The sequence below is a fragment of the Mobula hypostoma genome, chromosome 12 (assembly GCF_963921235.1).
Source record: "Mobula hypostoma chromosome 12, sMobHyp1.1, whole genome shotgun sequence".
Lineage (NCBI taxonomy): Eukaryota > Metazoa > Chordata > Chondrichthyes > Myliobatiformes > Myliobatidae > Mobula > Mobula hypostoma.
Window position 1 is genome coordinate 79536286 of NC_086108.1, and position 18956 is coordinate 79555241.

Consider the following 18956-nt stretch of genomic DNA (forward strand, 5'->3'; position numbering starts at 1 on the left):
CCTAGTTTTTTTTCCGGTGTATATGACGAATAAACTTTTTTTTTCCCTTTAGTTTTATTTCAGTGTCTTCCTTTAGTAGGCTGTCCCAAAAACCACTGGCACAGCACAGTACTTTCGTGCCATTGAAGTCAGCACAAGGTGTGAATTCCTGAAAAATAGGAATGAAATGCAAATAACAATTAAATCTCTTACTAACTCTTCCTTCAGTTAGTCCTGATGAAGGGTCTTGGCCTGAAACGTTGGCTGTACCTCTTCCTAGAGATGCTGCCTGGCCTGCTGCGTTCACCAGCAACTTTGATGTGTGTTGAATGAAATGCAAATTGTTTCTTTGAAGCATGGACATCCCAATCTAAAAAAATAAACCAGAGGTGATGTATTCTGAAAAATAAAATGACGGATCATGAACTGCCCTGTGTCTTGTGGATAAATAGACTTTATGATTCAATCTGCAGACATTCTTAACATTTTGTAGGAGATCATACTGCCCATTAAGAGAAAGGATGTGGAAAGAAGAAGATGATGAAGATGATTAAGCAAAATAAGAGCAAATAAAAACTCAGTGGCACATGAATTTTTAGTTAAAGTAATGCACTTTGTTGAATTTTTAAATCCTTTCTGCACTTAACGAATTAATAAAATTTTAGTCTTTTATAAAAGTTAAATGAAAAGGACATTTGAACTTTCAACAGAGGAACCAGACTGTCATAGGCCACAAACGTCATAGGTCACAGCGTCATTCCCCCATTTCACACGGAGGATTTCTATGAAACTTAATGAAGGCTATGTAAAACCATTTTCGATTTGCGTATTGGAATTGTGCACCTAGACTTTAAGTTTGAATCATGTTACTTCTGAGTAATTTAAGTTGCATAACATGAACTTAAGTTCGAGTGGTTACTGGTTTGCCATTGGTTATGTTGGAAACAAGTTGAGATGAGAAATTAATAAGAGTGCATTTATAGCGTTTTGACTTGAGCAAGTAATTTATATAATATTGATGCAAATAAAGAAGTAAAGTGACACTAATATTGATTCAGGAGTTACTTTCATAATGGCTTATCAGTAAGTTCCCAGTCCACTGTCTACTGAGGAGGTGGAGATTTTTTCTCTCTCTTTTGGGACATGATAAGAAAGAGCATTTACATTATTTTCCAAAACACAATGGTACTGGGCTCACGTTGGTGAACAGCTGCAGAATGACAAACTGTACAGAATTTTACTGTCCTATGCTTTGTGTGGTTTGTAAACACTAGATTCTTCACAATGCACGGTAATTGGAATTCATGTTTTGTTCCAGAAGGAAAACATCAAAACAAAACTGTGAAATGCAGTCTGAATTTTACAGTCTCAGCAGATATGTAAGAAGCAATGAGGCCTTCTTTGCCGAATATAAACAGGGTAATTTAGTGTGATTGTGCATGGTAAAGTGCTGTCAGATTGATTTGAGCATTCCCTCGCACTGGGCTGGAGCAGCTGCATTTCAAAAGCATAAATTATATTTGTACAGTAATCCTATTAATGCTTCAGTGATTTCTAATAATTTCTAAAATATATACTGGGAGAAAAGGACAACATGATGCAAAAATGTACACTTTGAGTGTCTTATCAAGTTAAAAGATTGTATGATTAAAAACAGAAAGATGTGCCGTTTTTTATATAGTTATTTTGCTGAGAAGGCTACTGATGAGTAACCTGTTTTTTTTTCAGATTGGGGCTACACACAGAAGCATTTTCCTCTCCATTTCCTAAACAGATTAAGAATGGAATCTCTAGCAAAGGACAATAAAACGTACCCTATGATTGATAATAGCAGACCACCTCAGTAATCAGATCTTTCATGTAAATCAATCTGAAGAATTTAGAGGTCCAGCAAGAAATGTTTACAGTTTTGGGACTCGGAATTTGGCAGTCAGTAAGCCAGCTGAAAGGTATCTAATTCAGCAGACAACAAGAAAATGATAGCAGATAATAATTTTTGTTTAATTTTCCATGCCCAAATGCATTAACATGCTATATTTAAGCTTCTGGTCCAATTTTGACCTGCCATGAGAAATCTGACGAGGATGCAGAATGATGCAAATTTGCATTATCAGCAGCTCTTCAAGTGTTACTGACTGCATTGCATTAAGAACATTAACTTTTAAGTGAGGATAGAAATTTGTAAAACTTCTATAACAACTTATGAAAACTCTTTTTAATATTTATATGAAAAACATAAAAATCAAAAAGGTTTCACAGACTGCCCTCAACAAAAAGCAGCATAAACTGAACAGTTTATCTCAACAGCACTACAAAAGCCAGTGTGTTCAAAGTGGAGTGTTGCTTCATAGGTTTTTTTAAAAAAAGTCTATGAAACAGCCACACACACAAAAATTGCTGGTGGAACGCAGCAGGCCAGGCAGCATCTCTAGGAAGAGGTACAGTCGACATTTCGGGCTGAGACCCTTTGTCAGGACTAAACAGCCTCCTGGCCGACACCATCTGCAGCACTGACCTCAGTCCCCCTCATCTCCAGGCCTAGACCTTTTTTCACTGGCACTGGGTCTCTTCCTCCACCACTACTCTCCACTCACCCCAGTCTCTCAGGCTCCCCTCATTCGCCCTTTCTTCCTCTGAGCCCCCATCTTCCTCCCAGCCCTTTTTCCCCGGGCACCCCAACCCTGCACTCTCCTCTGACCCATCCAACCTTCTACCCTCCCCTGACCCCAGCTGCAACCCCTGTTGTGTCTTCAATATTCCCTCCAAACTTCCCGTCTTTATTTTATTTTGAGATACAACGTGGAACAGGCCTTCCCAACCCAAAGAGCCGCACCACCCAGTAATCCATCTACTTAACCCTAGCCTAATCACAGGACCATTTACAATGACCAATTATCCTACCAACCATTGCACCTTTGGTTTATGAGAGGAAACTGGAGGAAACCTACACAAGCACGAGAAGGATGTATGAACTTCTTAGAGAGGACGCCAGAATTGAATTCTGAACACCATCCCAAGCTGTAATGGTGTCACACTAACCGCGATGCTACTGTGGTGCCCTTTCTAAGGCAAAATGTTCTATCCTCAACGAAGTGCCGTTGTCCCTCAGAGCCCACACCTCAATGAGTTCCACGCCCATGATGAATCCAAGCTCTTCTTCCATCGCCTCCGTCTTCAAGCTTACTTCTTTGACAAGGACTTCCTGCCCCCCACTTCCCACTGACGACCCCTTCTTCCATCTTCAACCCTCCTCCTCTTCTTGGACACCTTGTCCTGACCTTCTGCACACTCTAGATCATCTCTAACTGATGATGGGACATCAAATATCTCTACCCTGCTACTCCATGCTCATCACCTTTCTCTGGTTCCCCTCGTTTCCTTTCTTCCATGCCTCACTCTCCTCTCCTAATAACTTATTTTTTCTTCAGCCCATTACCTCTTCCACCTATCTTCTCCCAACTTCTTGCTTCACTACTTACCCCCTTCACCAGGTCTCACCTGTCACCTGCCAGTTCGTGCTCCTCCGCTTCTTTCACCTTCTTAATTTGGCTTCTGCTCCCTTCCTTTCTAGTCCTGAGGAAGAGTCTCAACCTAAAACATTGCCTGTTTATTCCCCTCCATAGATGTTGTCTGACTTGCTGAGTTCCTCCAGCATTTTGTGTGTGTTGTTCAAGACTTCCAGCATCTGCAGAATCTCTTGTGTCTATTAAACAGGAAAGTCAGTTTACTCAGGAAACAGCCTAATTAAAGAACATATGGAGAAAATAAACAGGAATAGACCATATGGCCCTTCGAGAATGCTCTGCTATTCAATAACATCATGGCTGATCTGATCTTGGCCATGCTCCACTTCCCTGCCTGTTCCCCATATTGTAAACTCTTGTGAGTATAGGTTCATTCTGCCTAATCTCTTTGTTTAGGACAATACCCCCATACTAGGAATCAATCTGCTGTACTTCTGTTGCACTCTCTATAAAAATTAAGTTTTTGAATAGGAAGACCAGAACTAGATTCTGCATTACAAATAGTCTCATCTAAGTTATATTTGATTGCAGAATAACATCTTTACTCTTGTACTCATATCCTCTTGTAAAATGTTCATTTGCTTTCCAATTTAATTGCCATCCTCCATAAAACAAAAATCTTTCTTTCACAACCTTGGATATATTTAATTACCTCTGTCTCAATTGCTTTATAGAGAATCCAAAGACTCACAATCCTCTGAAAGAAGAAATTCCTCTTCATCTTCATCTTAAATGGTCAATCCCTTGCTTTGGATCAATAATTCCCAGTTTCAGATATTGCCACAGTGGGAAATGCTGTCACAGCATCTACATTGTCAGGAATATCATCTCTTAAGCTTCCATCTATGTTGTGTTCAGGCCTGACTTCCCTAATTGTTTTTCTGAAGACAGCCATCTGAGGAATCGACCAGTGTATGACCTTCAATGCAAATATGTCTACCTTTATATCAGGAGACTAAAACCCTGGTGCTTGAACATAGTGCCTTTGGCTTATATTTCTCTTTTCTCCCACTTGCTGTATAAACTGCTACGTAATGTTCTGCATTTCTATTATTCCTATCGAGTTGAATAATTTTACATCTTCCCACAATATACACCCTGTGTCAAGCTTTTTTTTAAATTGCACTTAACTGTGTCAGTGTAGCAAACTTCTCTCAATAAATGCAGTATAATTTCTCCAGAAAATCTGTCGTGAACGGGGATAAATATGTATAAATTATGTCTATGCATATGCTTGAGCTCTTGAAGCAATGGGTTACCATGTTTGATTCACAGTGAAGTTATCTAATTATCTCCACAGTACTGGACAATATTTTTGTTCTTTAATACTGTACCTCCAATATGTTAGGGAGCTGAAAATGAAGCTTGTGATCAACAGGTGGAACAATGTGGTACCTTAATTCCCCATTTTGCTTCTGGACATCATTTGCCTGTTCTGTGCTGTGCCGAACATGTAGGTACTTTAGAAATTACCCTAGGGTTACCCATAGCCCTCTATTTTTCTAAGCTCCATGTACCTATCCAGAAGTCTCTTAAAAGGAGGATCATATCCGCCTCCACCACTGTCACTGGCAGACCACTCCACGCACTCACCACTCTCTGCGTATAAAAAAAACCCAAACTTACCCCTGACATCTCCTCTGTACCTACCTCCAAGCACCTTAAAACTGTACCCTTTCACGTTAGCCATTTCAGCCCTAGGAAAAAGCCTCTGACTATCCACACGATCAATGCCTCTCATCATCTTATACACCTCTATCAGGTCACCTCTCGTCCTCCGCCGCTCCAAGGAGAGAAGGCGGAGTGAGTGTGAATTCTCCCTTGCTACTCTGTCATCTTTATCTCGCCAAGTAACCCTAAAATGTAACTCCAGATTCCCTCCTCCTTGTGGCAAACCAAAGGAACTGTCACACTTAAGAGACATAAAAAGCTGGAGTCAATTACAGATGACCCAGAAGGGAGGTGAAAGAAATTAACTCAGCATCCCTCCCCTTTCTGCTATCTATCCCCCATGTGTTCCTAAGATGGGAGGGGGCAGAAATTACCAGAAGTTAGAGAAATTGATGTTCATACCATTAGGTTGGAGGCTACCCAGACAGAATATGAGATGTTGCTCTTCCAGGCTGAGAGTGGCCTCATTGTGGCAGCAGGGGAATGGGAATGGGGATTGCACCAGGAAATCCAGGGTAGATTACCAAGTCATAATCAGAATCAGATTTATTAACATAGACTTGTTTGACATGGAATTTGTTGTTTTGCAAAGACTTAAAATTAATTCAAACTACGAAGTAAATACATAATGCCAAACAAAAAGGAATTGTGAGGTAGTGTTCATGTGTTCATGGACCATTCAGAAATCTGCTGGCAGAAAGGGAAGAAGCTGCTCTTAAGGCATTGAGTGTGGGTTTTAAGGCTCCTGTAGCCCCTCCCCAATGGTAATATTAAGGAAAAGGTATACTGTATTCAGGATGGTAAAGGTCCGTAGTGAAGAATGTTGCCTTCTCGAGGCACCACCCGTGGAAAATGTCCATGATCACGGGGAGGTCCAAGGAATAATGCTGAATGGTACATAGAACATAGAGATCTACACCACATTACAGGCCCTTTGGCCCACAATGTTGTGCCGACCTTGTAACCTACTCTGGAGACTGCCTAGAATTTCCCTATCGCATAGCCCTCTATTTTTCTAAGCTCCATGTACCTATCTAGGAGGCTCTTAAAAGACCCTATTTTATCGGCCTCTATCACGCTATCATGTTAGCCATTTCAGCCCTGGAAAAAAAGCCTCCAGCTAACCACACGATCAATGCCTCTCATCATCTTATATACCTCTATCAGGTCACCTCTCATCCTCCGTTGCTCCAAGGAGAAAGGGTCAAGTTCACTCAATCTATTCTCATAAAGCATGCTCTCCAATCCAGGCAACATCCTTGCGAATCTCCTCTGCACTCTCTCTAGAGTGTATATAGTCGATATTCCAAAAGTCAGAACTGGAAATAAGCAAATGCACAAATGATGATTTCAGCAGATGAATTATATCTGCAATTTTTTTTAACTATCCCAGATCCTATAAAATCATTTAAACTAATTATATTTAATTATATTTGTATAATTACATATCTAATTATATTTAATTGGATTTAATTTAATTATATGTAACACATTTATTGGAATTCTTTGAGGATACAGGTAAAGGGAGTGTGTATTAAACAAAAGCAGAAAATGGTCGAGGGTAATCAGCAGGCAGGCAGTGTTTGTAGAGATGAAAATAGAGTTAATCTTTCAGGCTGCTTAGCCTGGGTGCTGTTGAGCTTCTGAAGTGCTGTTGAAGGTGCACTCATCCAGGCAAGTAGAGTTTATTCTGTCACATCCCTGACTCGAAGCTTGTCGATGGTGTTCAGGCGTTGGGGAGTTAGGTGGTGAGTGACTCACTGCAGGACTCCTAGCCTTTGACCTGTTCTTGCAGTCACACTGTGTATATTGCTTCTCCAGTTGGTTTCTGGTCAGAGGTAGCCCCCAGAATATTGATAGTGGAGGAGCTCAGTGATGGTAATGCCAGGGAGTGATAGCTGAATTTCTCTTGTCGCCTGGCACTTGTATAATGTGAGTTGTCACCTATTAGCCCAGGCCTGGATATTGTCCTGGTCTTGTTGGTTTGGATGTGGTCTGCTTCATTATCTTAGAAGTCATGAATCATTTTGAAAATTGTGCAATTATCAGCGAACTTCCTTACTTCTGACCTTACCGTTGTCAAAAGGTCATCATTGGAGTAGGAAGCTCCTGCAGAGATGTTCTGTAGCTGAGATGATTGAACTCTCACCACCACAGCCATCTTCCTTTGTGCCAGATATGATTCCAATCAAAGGAGGGCTTTCCCCTTGATTTCCATTGGTTCCCCTTTAGCCAGGGCTCCTTAATGCCTCTCATGTTTCCTTGATATCAAGGGCAGTTATTCACACTTCATCGCTGAGGTTCGGTTCTTTTGTCCGTGTTTGGATGAAGGCTATAATGAGATCAGGCTGAACTTCAGTGAGTAGGTTGTTGCTAAACTGGTGTTATTTAATGGCAACACTGATAATCCCTTCTATCACCTTGGTAATTGAGAATAGACTACTGAAGTGGTAATTGGCAAGGTTGGATTTGTCCCTCTGTGGACCGGTTATGCCTGGGTAAATTTCTACATTATTGGGTAGATACCAGTGTTGTATTGGGACGACTTGGCCAAGGGTGCAACAAATTCTGGAGCACAAGTCTTCAGGACAGTGATACAGGGTCCATAGTCTTTGCTGTAGCCAATGCTTTTAAACAATTAATACAATAGCATTTTCAAGATATAGTAGGTAGAGATTCAACAGTACTCTACCAATACATCAAGAATAGGTGGGAAGATTCTCTCTTGTTGGAGATGGTCATTGCCTGGTATTTTTTGGAAGAGGTACAGTCGACGTTTCAGGCCGAGACCCTTCGTCAGGATTGACTGCGTGTGTTCACCAGCAACTTTGATGTGTGTTGCTTGAGTTTCCAGCATCTGCAGAATTCCTGTTGCCTGGTATTTTTGTTGCTTAAATTTTATTTGCCACTTACCAGTTCATGTTTAGGTCCAGCTGAACGCAGGTGTGGGTAGATTCATTTTTGGAAGAAGTATAGATGGGTTTGAACAATGTGCAATCCTTAGCACATTGCTCACTGCTTATCTCGGTTTGGAAAGAAGAACATCGAAGCATCTGAGGATCAAAGGATATCAGGCACCATCTTTAGAAACTCCTGCAGCAATATCCTGCAGACGTGGTGCACTTTAAATGTCAAAAGTCATTCAAGAAGGTGCAATGTAAAAGATTGAAAATGACTGATGAGTGGATGTGCTTTTCTTTCATTGAGTACCAGTTATTCATGGATTTTTATCAGGGTTTAGTTTTGATAGCAACTGACCACTTTAAGGTATTGTTGCATGGCCAATAGGCTCTTCACTAGCTACATTTCCTGCTTAATGACTTTGACAGACAGAGAGTGAATTGTGGGAAACCCTTCGTGATCCAGGCTACTGTAAGGACATTCCCAACTTGTGGACTGCTTGGAAAGGTCTTCTGCCCAGCCAGTCCCTTACTGATAGTGCAACCGCAAAATAATAAATTAAACCTTAACAAGGAACAGTACATTGGTACTCTCATCATAAGCTTCTGCATGTTATTAAAATGAGTGTACAAATTGATATGAAAATTTTAAAAATGCGTATATTGCTACATTAGGCAGGATAACAGCAATGATTCCTGCAAAAGATGCGTGTTACTATGTTGGCTGCATAATTACACTACTGCTCATTTTGAGGGGAAGTGAACATAGCAGCCTTGGATTCCATAATGAAATTATCTTGGGTTAGAGAGGAAGCACTGGCGCATATACTTACTGCCAAATTTCTCAATTTCTGCCCAAGTGAGTTTGGCTAGCAGTCCCTACAACAATAGAGATACAGCAGCATTGTGATCACATTACACGATAATTAATCCAGACTCTGGAATAGAGGTAGAACATGAGCTCTGGTTCCTTTGCAGCAGCTGGGGAAAACACAGTTAATCAATGAATTAATTAATTCAGGAATTAAAAGGCTGTTATCACTAATGAAAACCATGAAACTATTGGATAGCTATAAAGAAATCTGGTTCTTTAGGGCAGAAAGCTGTTGCCTTTAGCTGTCTTGTACCATATTTTAATGTGACTTCAGACTGGGCAGTAAGTCTGCACCAGCGCACACATTACTGAAAAGACTACCTTAGTACTCTGAAAATTGCCTCTCACAAATTATTAAAGTGTAATTACAAATTAATGTGCAGAGTTCAAAAACTGCCTTTTGAGATTGCCTGACAAACCACTCTGTTATATCAATATTCACCATGTAGGCTGCAGTTTCAAGAAAGCCGCTTACCACAGCCACCTCAGTGGTGCTAAACATGATAAATCTTCAGACTGAGAAATTGAATAGCAACATTGATCATGAACAGAACGTTGTAATGTCACTTTCTCCTTGATAGGTGACCAGTTTGATTTTATTTAAAAGAAGCCACTGCTATTTGTCTGGATGGATACTTGCTAGGTGGCCCATCTTGCACTAAGATGTGTTTGTTCAATTTAAGCCGTTGTTGTACCCTGAAGACTGATTTCAAATTGGGTTATAGTGTCAAAGATTCGAAGCGTGTTTAATATCAATGTATGTATGCACAGCACAACTCTGAGATTTGTCCTCCTGTAGGCAATCACAAAACAAAGAAACACCACGGAACTCGTTCAAGAAAACATCAAACACCCAGCGCACGAAAGAAAGGAACAAATTACGCAATCAGCAGAAAGCAAGCGAACACTGTATAGTTTATAAAACATCAAAGCAGTAGTATTTAGTTCAACTCTGCGCCGCTCACCAATGCAGGCCGCAGAGCCATTCCTCGCCAAAGGAAAAGTCCAGAAACAGAAAGAGGAGAAGTAATTAGAATATGCATAAGATTTTTGAAAAATGGGGAAAGTACTTGTATAACCCAGTCACCATAGTATCAAATTACTTGTAAATTCATCCCTGATGTAGCCGAGCAGCTTTTTAGTCTGCATTTTCTGTATATCTGATTGCGTGTATCTACAATGTGTATGGTTAAAAATAGTAATATGTACAAAATGATTTATTTTATTTAGCGATATCACACTGAATAGGCCCTTCTCGCCCTCTGAGCTTTACCACCCAGCAACTCCTGACAACCCTGATCTAACCTCCCGGGAGGGGGGAGAAGATGGCGGCGTGACGGCAGCGCGCGCGGCCACTTCGGTGATGATATCTGTTATCTGTCAAGTAGGGGACCTTGCACAATTCTGATTTGCTGGAAATAGACGTGAGAGCACGGAGGAACATCTGGAAAATTTCTGAAATGCCCGCTTTGCTGCCACTGTGTGGTAACCGGAATCTCCGGAGCTGAAGGCCTCGAAATCCTCGGCTTTGTGTGTTTCAGTGGCCGGAGAGAGGTCGGAGGCGCTCGGCAGAGGATGGCGCTCGGGAGGCTGTATTGGAGAGGCTGGTTGGGAGCTCGAAGTTTTTCGGACAGATGGTCTCAGTGTCGGCTGTGGCTGGCTGCTTCCAAGGTATTGGCAAGTTGACGGTGCCTGGAGGTTTATGGCAGGGAGCTTCTCCCTTTCGCCGCCTGCTATCGGGGACTTGGGAGTCGATCGACTTGGGACTTTGAGACTTTTTTTTTTACTGTGCCCATGGTCTGTTCTTCATCACATTATGGTATTGTTTTGCACTGCTGTAACTATATGTTATAATTATGTGGTTCTGTCAGTGTTAGTCTTTGGTCTGTCCTGTTTTCTGTGATATCACTCTGGAGAAACATTGTATCATTTCTTAATGCATGTTTGCATTTCTAAATGACAATAAAAGAGGACTGAGTGTTCTCATAATCTAACCCTAACCTAATCACTGGACACTTCACAACGACCAATTAACCTACCCGGTGTGTCTTTGGACCAGAGAAAACACATGCATTCCATGGGGAGAGTGTACGGAGACTCCCTACAGAGGACGCCAAAATTGAACTCTGAACTCCGATGGCCCGAGATGTAATAGCGTTGCGCAAACTGCTACGCTACCTCCTGTGGCACCCCAAGTAGATGGTTGCACCTGTTAAAGGTCACCACAAGCCCCAGGACAGCACTACAGAAACTCCTCATTGAGGTCCTGCCATTTTCCTTCCACAGTAAGGTCTTATGAAGGGATATTCACCGATGACTACGTGATGTTCAGTTCCATTTCCATCTTCTCAACAGATCAAGCAGTAGGTGCAAGAAGACCAAGACATTTGGGCTTGGACTCATAAGTGCTAAATAACATTTATACTATAGAAATACCAGGCATTGAGTGAATCAACCTATGTACCATTGACATTCAATTGCATTATAGCCCCCATCATCAGTATCCAGGAGATCATCATTGACCGGACTCTCAACAAGTCTGGCCTCGTACTGTGGCTAAAGGAGCAGATAAGAAGATACTTCTCCAGTGGCAAATGATTCATCTCCTGACACCACAAAGCCGTTCCACCACTGACAAGGCACAGGTTAAGAGCATGATGGCTGCTCTCTGCCTGCCTGCTTTTCAGCTCATGTCTGAATGTCTAGTGCCAGCAATTCTCCAGAAACTCAGTAACCTCCAAAACATCTGATTGGCACCTTATCAAGCCTCCTGAATCGCCGCCTTCACCACTGGTGCACATGGCTGCAATGTATACTGCCTACGAATTTGTACTGCCATTCTCTGCTCAGGGTATTTGACAGTTCCTCAAACCCACAACTTCTACCATGAGAAAGGATAAGAGTAACAGTCACATGGAATCACCATCACCCACAGGTCCCCTCCAATTTGCACACCATCCTGACTTGGAAATATATCACTGGTCACTGGAACTGAATCCTGGAGCGGTCTGAGTTTACCAGCAGATCTACAGTGCTTTTATGAAATGGCTCACAACCACCTTAGTGATAATCTTTGAATGTCGGTCCTGCTGGCAGTACACAGGTCGTAAAAGAATAAAAGGATGATCTTGGTAACAAATCTTTTCAGATCTGATTTCTAGGATCTTCCCTGGGAGTTTTGCTTTCCTCAGCAGTATTTATAGCCCTTCAATTAGTTAAAAATGGTAGCTCCCTGAGAAAAAAAATACCTCTATAATAAAATTGTACTTTATATGGTGACTTATGAAAAGAATCTTTATTTTTGAGTTGCAGTTATTTTAGACCCTTTTCATACTGTCGGTGCTGATACTGATTTTAATTCACCTGCTAACAGTGACTGTGTTGAACATGCTAAACACTTGACCGTAAGTGGACTGCAACTCAAGAGTGCTGGCCCTATCTGTTTTTTGCTTGACACCTAGAGGAGTCCAGTTTGCTTCAGAAGTCAGTGTTACATTCAGGAATAGAAACTCGGTCTATTTTCTTACTGTTCCTTAGCACAGAGGTCAGTTGTGTTGTTATTCCCTCCTCTCCCTCTATACCACACCTCCGTAAAGAAAGCCCAAAACAAGGCTGGTTTATGGTCATGTGCACAAGTGCAGTGAGGTACCGACACGATGAAGGCTTGCTTGCAGTAGCATCACAGTCACATAGATACAAATGCTGCACAGAACATAATTATACCATACATATCAGCACACACTAAATGCTGGAGGTGAGCAGGTGAGGCAGCACTTGAATAAATAGTCAGCGTTTCAGGCCAAGACCCTTCTTCAGAACTGGAAAGGAAGGAGGAAGAGGCCAGAACAAAAAAGGTAGGGGGAGGGGAAGAAGGATCGCTGGAAGGTGATGGGTGAAGCCAGGTTGAGTGGGAAAGGTAAAGAGCTGGAGAAGAAGGAATATGATAGGAGAGGGGAGTGGGTACATGTATACCATACCATATGCCATCCATGTACCTGCCTGTTTGACCCAAGTTATCGGTCACCTCTCTGAATTAATGTGTTTCAATCTCAAATCTTACCTAACACTGCTCTGAAGTGCTTTAAGGTATTGATATACAGTGTTTTTACAGGGATGTAACTATCACTTCATCCAAAACTTTTAAACATTGATCCTTGTAGGAGCTTCATAGTGCTGTTAAGGTATTTCATGACATATAAAGTGCATTCTGAACTGGTAGTCTCTTGTTGTTTACCTACTTCCTATCTTGACTAGGTGCCCCCGACCCGACAGCAGGTGCCAGTATTGATGACGAAAATTGCTGGCATCTTGACGAAGAGCAAGTTCGAGAGCAAGTCAAGCAATTCTTATCGCAGGGAGGGTACTACGGGTCTGGCAAGCAGCTGAATTCCATGTTTGCTAAGGTGAGATTCTTCTGCATTAATTCAAATTTCGTTACCCACATTACTCTGCGCAGCCACCTTTGACTGAAGAGAAGAGTGGTAAGGGATGCTCTGACAATGTCTTTAAAGCACGGTAGCATAGCAAATAAGCATGATGCTTCACAGCGCGAGTTATTACTGCCGCTGTCTGTAAGGAGTTTCTATGTTCCCGTGGCTGCATGGGTATCTTCCAGGTGTTCCGGTTTTCTCCCACATTTCAAAGACGTGCGGGTTAGAGTTAGTGAGTTGTGGGCGTGCTTTGTCAGTGCTGGAAGCATGGCAACACTTGCAGAGTGCCCAGCACAACCTTCGCTGATTTGATTTGACGCAAACGATGCATTTCCCTGTATGCTCCAATGTGCATGTGACAAATAAAACTAATCCTTTTCTTCCTTAAATCTCCCTGGGTTACAACTTCACACTGCTTGTACTTTAAACGTGTGGGGCAGGTTATTGAACTCAACAAAGAGTTACCTTGTTTATATAAAAGGAGACAGCCTCATTTTCGAAAACAGGCATGGGTAGAGTGGATGTGGAGACGATGTTTCCTATAGTGGATAAGTCGAGAGCCAGAGGGCACAGTCTCAGAATAGAAAGAAGTCCTTTTGAACCCAGATGAGGAGGAATTTCTTCAGCCAGACAATGGTGAACCTCTAGAAATCATTGCCACATAAGACTATGGAGGACAAGTCACGGGGTATATTTAAAGTGGAGGTTGATAGGTTCTTGATTAAAAGGCAGGAGAATGGTGTTCAGAGAGATAATAAATCAGGCATGATGGAATGGCAAAACAGACTTGATGTGCCAAGTGGCCTAATACTGCTCTCGTGACTTGTACAGGATTCCAGTCAAGACAGAGTTCTTATTTGGCTCAAGAAACCAATTGCTAACTACTGCAAATGTGTAGATTTCCAGATGACTGATTTAGCTATGTGAAGGAGTTTTTATTTCTGAAAAACTTGGCTTGCCCTTGCACATCATCATAGCACGTTGCTGTTGACCATATAAAAATTTCAGCATATGTAATTTTCACAGTAACAGTAGGCACAATTTTGATGAAACTGCACCAACTATATTTCCAGAAAGATGAGCAGTGTAGAAATGTAGAATAAAGGATGAATCTGAAAATTTGTTCCAGGCAACAACCCCTTGAGACGCGAATCACATTTACAAGAACTATGTTCCAGCAGTTCATGACAGTCAAATGATCTCCAGCAATGGTTCTACACTTCATCAGCTTCCCAACTTCCATTAAAAACATTTACTTTAGAACTCGCCAATATAGATTTCCTCAGCTTATTTTGGTTTGTTTAAAGAGAGGTATTTGTGGTTTGTTGGCTAACCCAATTTGAAGTGAAACATACTCAGTCATGCTGTGAGAATTGAAGTTACAAAAACAGCCCTTTAGGCTCTGCCTAGATGGAAACGGTAGCTGATGTAACTAAAAGTAATAGGCATTGCTACTGGGGGAAGAAATATCTCTGTCTCTCTCCACAAACACACAAGGATTCCCATCCTATGCAGCGATGGCTGCTCTTCTATTCTGTCAACTGGAAATATAGATATTTGAAAAGGAGATGAGAATGAAAAGTTAAACAAATGGTAAATATTCTCACAGAACGCTAGAGGAATTCAGCAGGCCAGGCAGCACCTATGGAAAAGAGTAAACTGTCAAAGTTTCGGGCTGAGACCCTTCAGCAGTACCCTGATAAAGGGTCTCAGTCCAAAACGCCGACTGTACTCTTTTCCATAGATGCTGCCTGGCTTGCTGAGTTCCTCCAGCATTTTGTGTGTGTTGCTTGGATTTCCAGCATCTGCAGATCTTTTTCTTATTTAGTGAATGTCTTCCTCAGTCATGGACTGTCCATTGTTACAAAGAATAGAATGCTTGCAACTGAACTTACATTTTTGTTCATATCCACTAACATTAATTTAAGCTGGACCTTAAATTTAGCTTTAAAGTTTAATTGATATTGAAAATTTGGGGTTATACAAAAAGAAAAGAAGATGTAATGTCATACACCCAGTCCAATATTCTTAGAAGCAAGAGAAAGAATAAAAAGTTGTTTTGATTTTCCTTAAAAATAACAACCATTGACATAATTGATCATAGAAACCTTCAGTGCCATACCACTATGAACCTCTCTCATACTGATCCATTTGGTCCTGTCAGGTGATAGCTGTAGTATTTTTAAAAATCTCCTCACCCTCTGCATTGTTACATCATGGAGGTCTGTAATTCGATTATTTTATAAGTCCATAAGATACAAGAGCAGAATTAAGCCATTTGGTCATTTGGCTCGGTGAGTCTGCTCTGCCATTTTATCATGACTGATCCATTTTCCCTCTCAGCCCCAATCTCCTGCCTTCTCCCCGTATCCCTTGGTGCCCAGATTAATCAAAAATCTATCAACTTCTGTCTTAAATATACCCTATGACTTGGCCTCCACAGCTGCTTGTGGCAACGAATTCCACAGATTCTTATCTCTCCAGGTAAGGAACTTCCTCCTCGTCTCTGTTCTAAAATGATGCCCCTCTATTCTGAAGCTGTGTCCTCCAGTCTTCGACTCTCCCACCACAGGAAACATTCTCTTCACATCGACTTTGTCAAAGCCTTTCAACATTCGATAGGTTTCAATGAGGTCACCCCTCATTCATTTGAATTCCAGTGAGAAGAGACCCAGTGCCCTCAAATGTTCATCGTATGATAGACCTTTCAATACTGGAAACATTTTTGTCAATCCCCTCTGAACCCAATGTCAGCACATCATTTCTTAGATAAGGGCCCAGAACTGCTCACAATACCCCAAGTGAGGCCTCACCAGTGCTTTATAAAGCCTCAACATTACATCCTTGCTTTTATATTTTAGTTCTCTCTAAATGAATGCTAAAATCGTATTTGCTATCCTCACCACAGACTCAACCTGCAAAATAACCTTTAGAGAATCCTGCACACAGACTCCCAAGTCCCTTTGCACTTCAGATTTTTAAAATTTTCTCTCCAGTTACAAAATAGTCTACGCTTTTATTTCTGCTACCAAAGTGCATGACCACACACTTCCCAACACTGTATTCCATCTGCCACTTCTTCGTCCATTCTCCTAATCCGTCTAATTTATTCTGTAGCCCCTCTGCTTCCTCAAAACTACCTACCCCTCTACCTGTCTTCATATTGTCTACAAACTTGGCCACAAAGCCATCAATTTTGCCATATAACATAAAAAGAAGCGGTCCCAACACAAACTCCTGTGGAACACCTCTAGTCACCGGCATCCAACCAGAAAAGGCTCCCTTTATTCTCACTCTTTGCCTCCTGCCAATCAGCCAATGCTCTAACCATTTTAGTATCTTTCCTGTGATACCATGGGCTCGTAGCTTGTTAAGCAGCCCCACGTTTGGCACCTTGTCAAAGGCCTTCTGAAAATCCAAGTACACAACATCCAGTGATTCTCCTTTGTCTATCCTGCTTGTTATTTCTTCAAAGAATTCCAACAGATTTGTCAGGCAAGATTTTCTGTTAAGGAAACCAAGCAGCCTACGGGCTATTTTATCGTCTGCCTGCAAGTATCCCGAAACCACATTCTTAACAATCGACTACAACATCTTCCCAACCACTGAGGTCAAACTAACTGGCCCATAATTTCCTTACTCTGCCTTTCTCACTTCTGGGAAAGTGGAGTGACATATGCAATTTTCCAGTATTCCTGAACCATGCCAGAACCCCTGGAAAATAAGTTTGCTTTCACATCTGTTCCCCTGGCATGCACCTCTCTTTATTCAGTTCTATGACATTTCTTCTGGCCAATATCCAGTTTTGGATGGGCTGTACTATCTTCAGTTAAATTTTGGGAAGATCGAATCATTCACAATTTCACTTGTCTATAACCTCCTTAGTAGCCATAGAAAGAAGTTATGTTTAGCAATTAAACAATTGAGGCAATATCTTTTCTATTATCTTTGGGTCCCTTTAACTTTTTGGCCATGTTTTGCATTCCATGTGAGATTCTGAGTTTTTAAAAGTAGCCACCTACCGTACTGGTGTGAAAATGAACTAATCACATTGCATCATAATTTAACAATTTAGAGAGTGGTTGTTAAATACTTTTTTTTACATTAAGTTTGTGATTTCAACATTTTTTCCCTGTGCAACATTCTTTGTGTTTCTTTCTTTTCCAAAAAGTGAACTTCTTTAAAAAAAAATTCTTCAAAATGAAGAGGATATCATTTGATGCAGTATTGTTTCTCGGGATCGCCCTTAAATTTCCTTCCTGATTGGTGCAGGTACGAGAGATGCTGAAGATGAGGGATTCAAATGGTGCCAGGATGTTGACATTAATAACAGAACAATTCATGGCTGACCCACGGCTCTCACTCTGGAGGCAACAAGGCACAGGCATGACAGACAAATGCCGTCAGCTATGGGATGAACTGGGTAAGTGTCCTGAGGAAACGACTGGTAACAAGCAATGCAGTATTTTATCCTCTGCCTTGAGAACTAACCAGCGTTGACCTTTCTCCAGACTGCTTTCCCCGATTATAAACTTGATCAGGTATCACACTGCATTTGTTATTCAGCAAAGATAATGTATAAAATAGAACATGAAACAAAGGAATGAGGAGAACAGCTTCCAATTTTAGAAGCACAGAGCAGGAGCTGTCAGCATCTTTAAATTTAAAAGACAAGCTATACATTTTAGGTTTGTTCCCTTCAGCTCTGAAGACAAGAAGACAAGCAAACAAGCATTTTAATAATGCTCAAAAGAAGTTAACAGAAAGGAAAGGAAAGAAGCAAAATAACCACATTGACATGGAGCTGACAGGCAGCCGACTGCTTCAGTTAATCTATTCGATGATATTAAGGTCATCAGCGGAATCATCAGGGATGTGAAAGAGGGGAAAAGTAATATTCATGAAGATGAAAAGGCGTACAAACAAATGTTTACAAATATAGGGAAAATTAAATAATAGATAAAAGAGAAAGCTCCCTGTGTAAATGCAGGGGACTAGAGGCTGTAATGTGGAGCATAAAATAAACAACTTGAGGAACTCAGCAGGTCATGCAGCGTCTTTGGAAGAAAAGGAATGGTTGGATTTCGAAATGGGACTCGTTTAGGACTCTGAATACTTTCCTTCCATGGATACTGTCTGATCTATTGAGTTCCTCCAGTGGTTTTATTTTAGGCTCTCTTTGAAATTAAGCAACAAAATTCAAGTGAAAAGTAACGTATTTAACAGGAGTAAGCAGAGGAAAGGCAAAACCATTCTATAGGCTCAATTGGCAATGAACTGGTTCCCCATGGCAAAGAATCCACCTCTTCTGCCACATGCGGTCAGGCCCTACCCCATCAGAAGATCTCCAGGCTATGACAGAAATGAAAGGTAGTTAGGAACTGAAGATGTTACAGTGACTGTTCAGACCTCTGACTGGAGAAAGCCCGGCAGGAAGATGAGAATTTCTCCGAATACTCTTTGAACTTCTGTGGAATGAGGTCGATGTGAATTTTTAAATCCTCTATAATTTAAAAAAAAATTCATAAAAATAATTTACAAATGCAGAAAGCAAGTAGGTTGATGGGGAAAAAAGTAG

At 41.2% G+C, this 18956-nt stretch overlaps 1 protein-coding gene across 1 annotated transcript in view; it reads left to right on the forward strand.

Annotated features, from left to right (window-relative positions):
* Positions 1–18956, forward strand: part of zswim5 (zinc finger, SWIM-type containing 5) — a 246964-nt gene that overhangs the window by 159351 nt on the left and 68657 nt on the right. Inside the window, exons 3-4 of the mRNA XM_063064460.1 lie at positions 13203–13351; positions 17651–17801. Coding sequence (XP_062920530.1) covers positions 13203–13351; positions 17651–17801 — 300 coding nt within the window. The remainder of the gene's footprint in view (positions 1–13202; positions 13352–17650; positions 17802–18956) is intronic.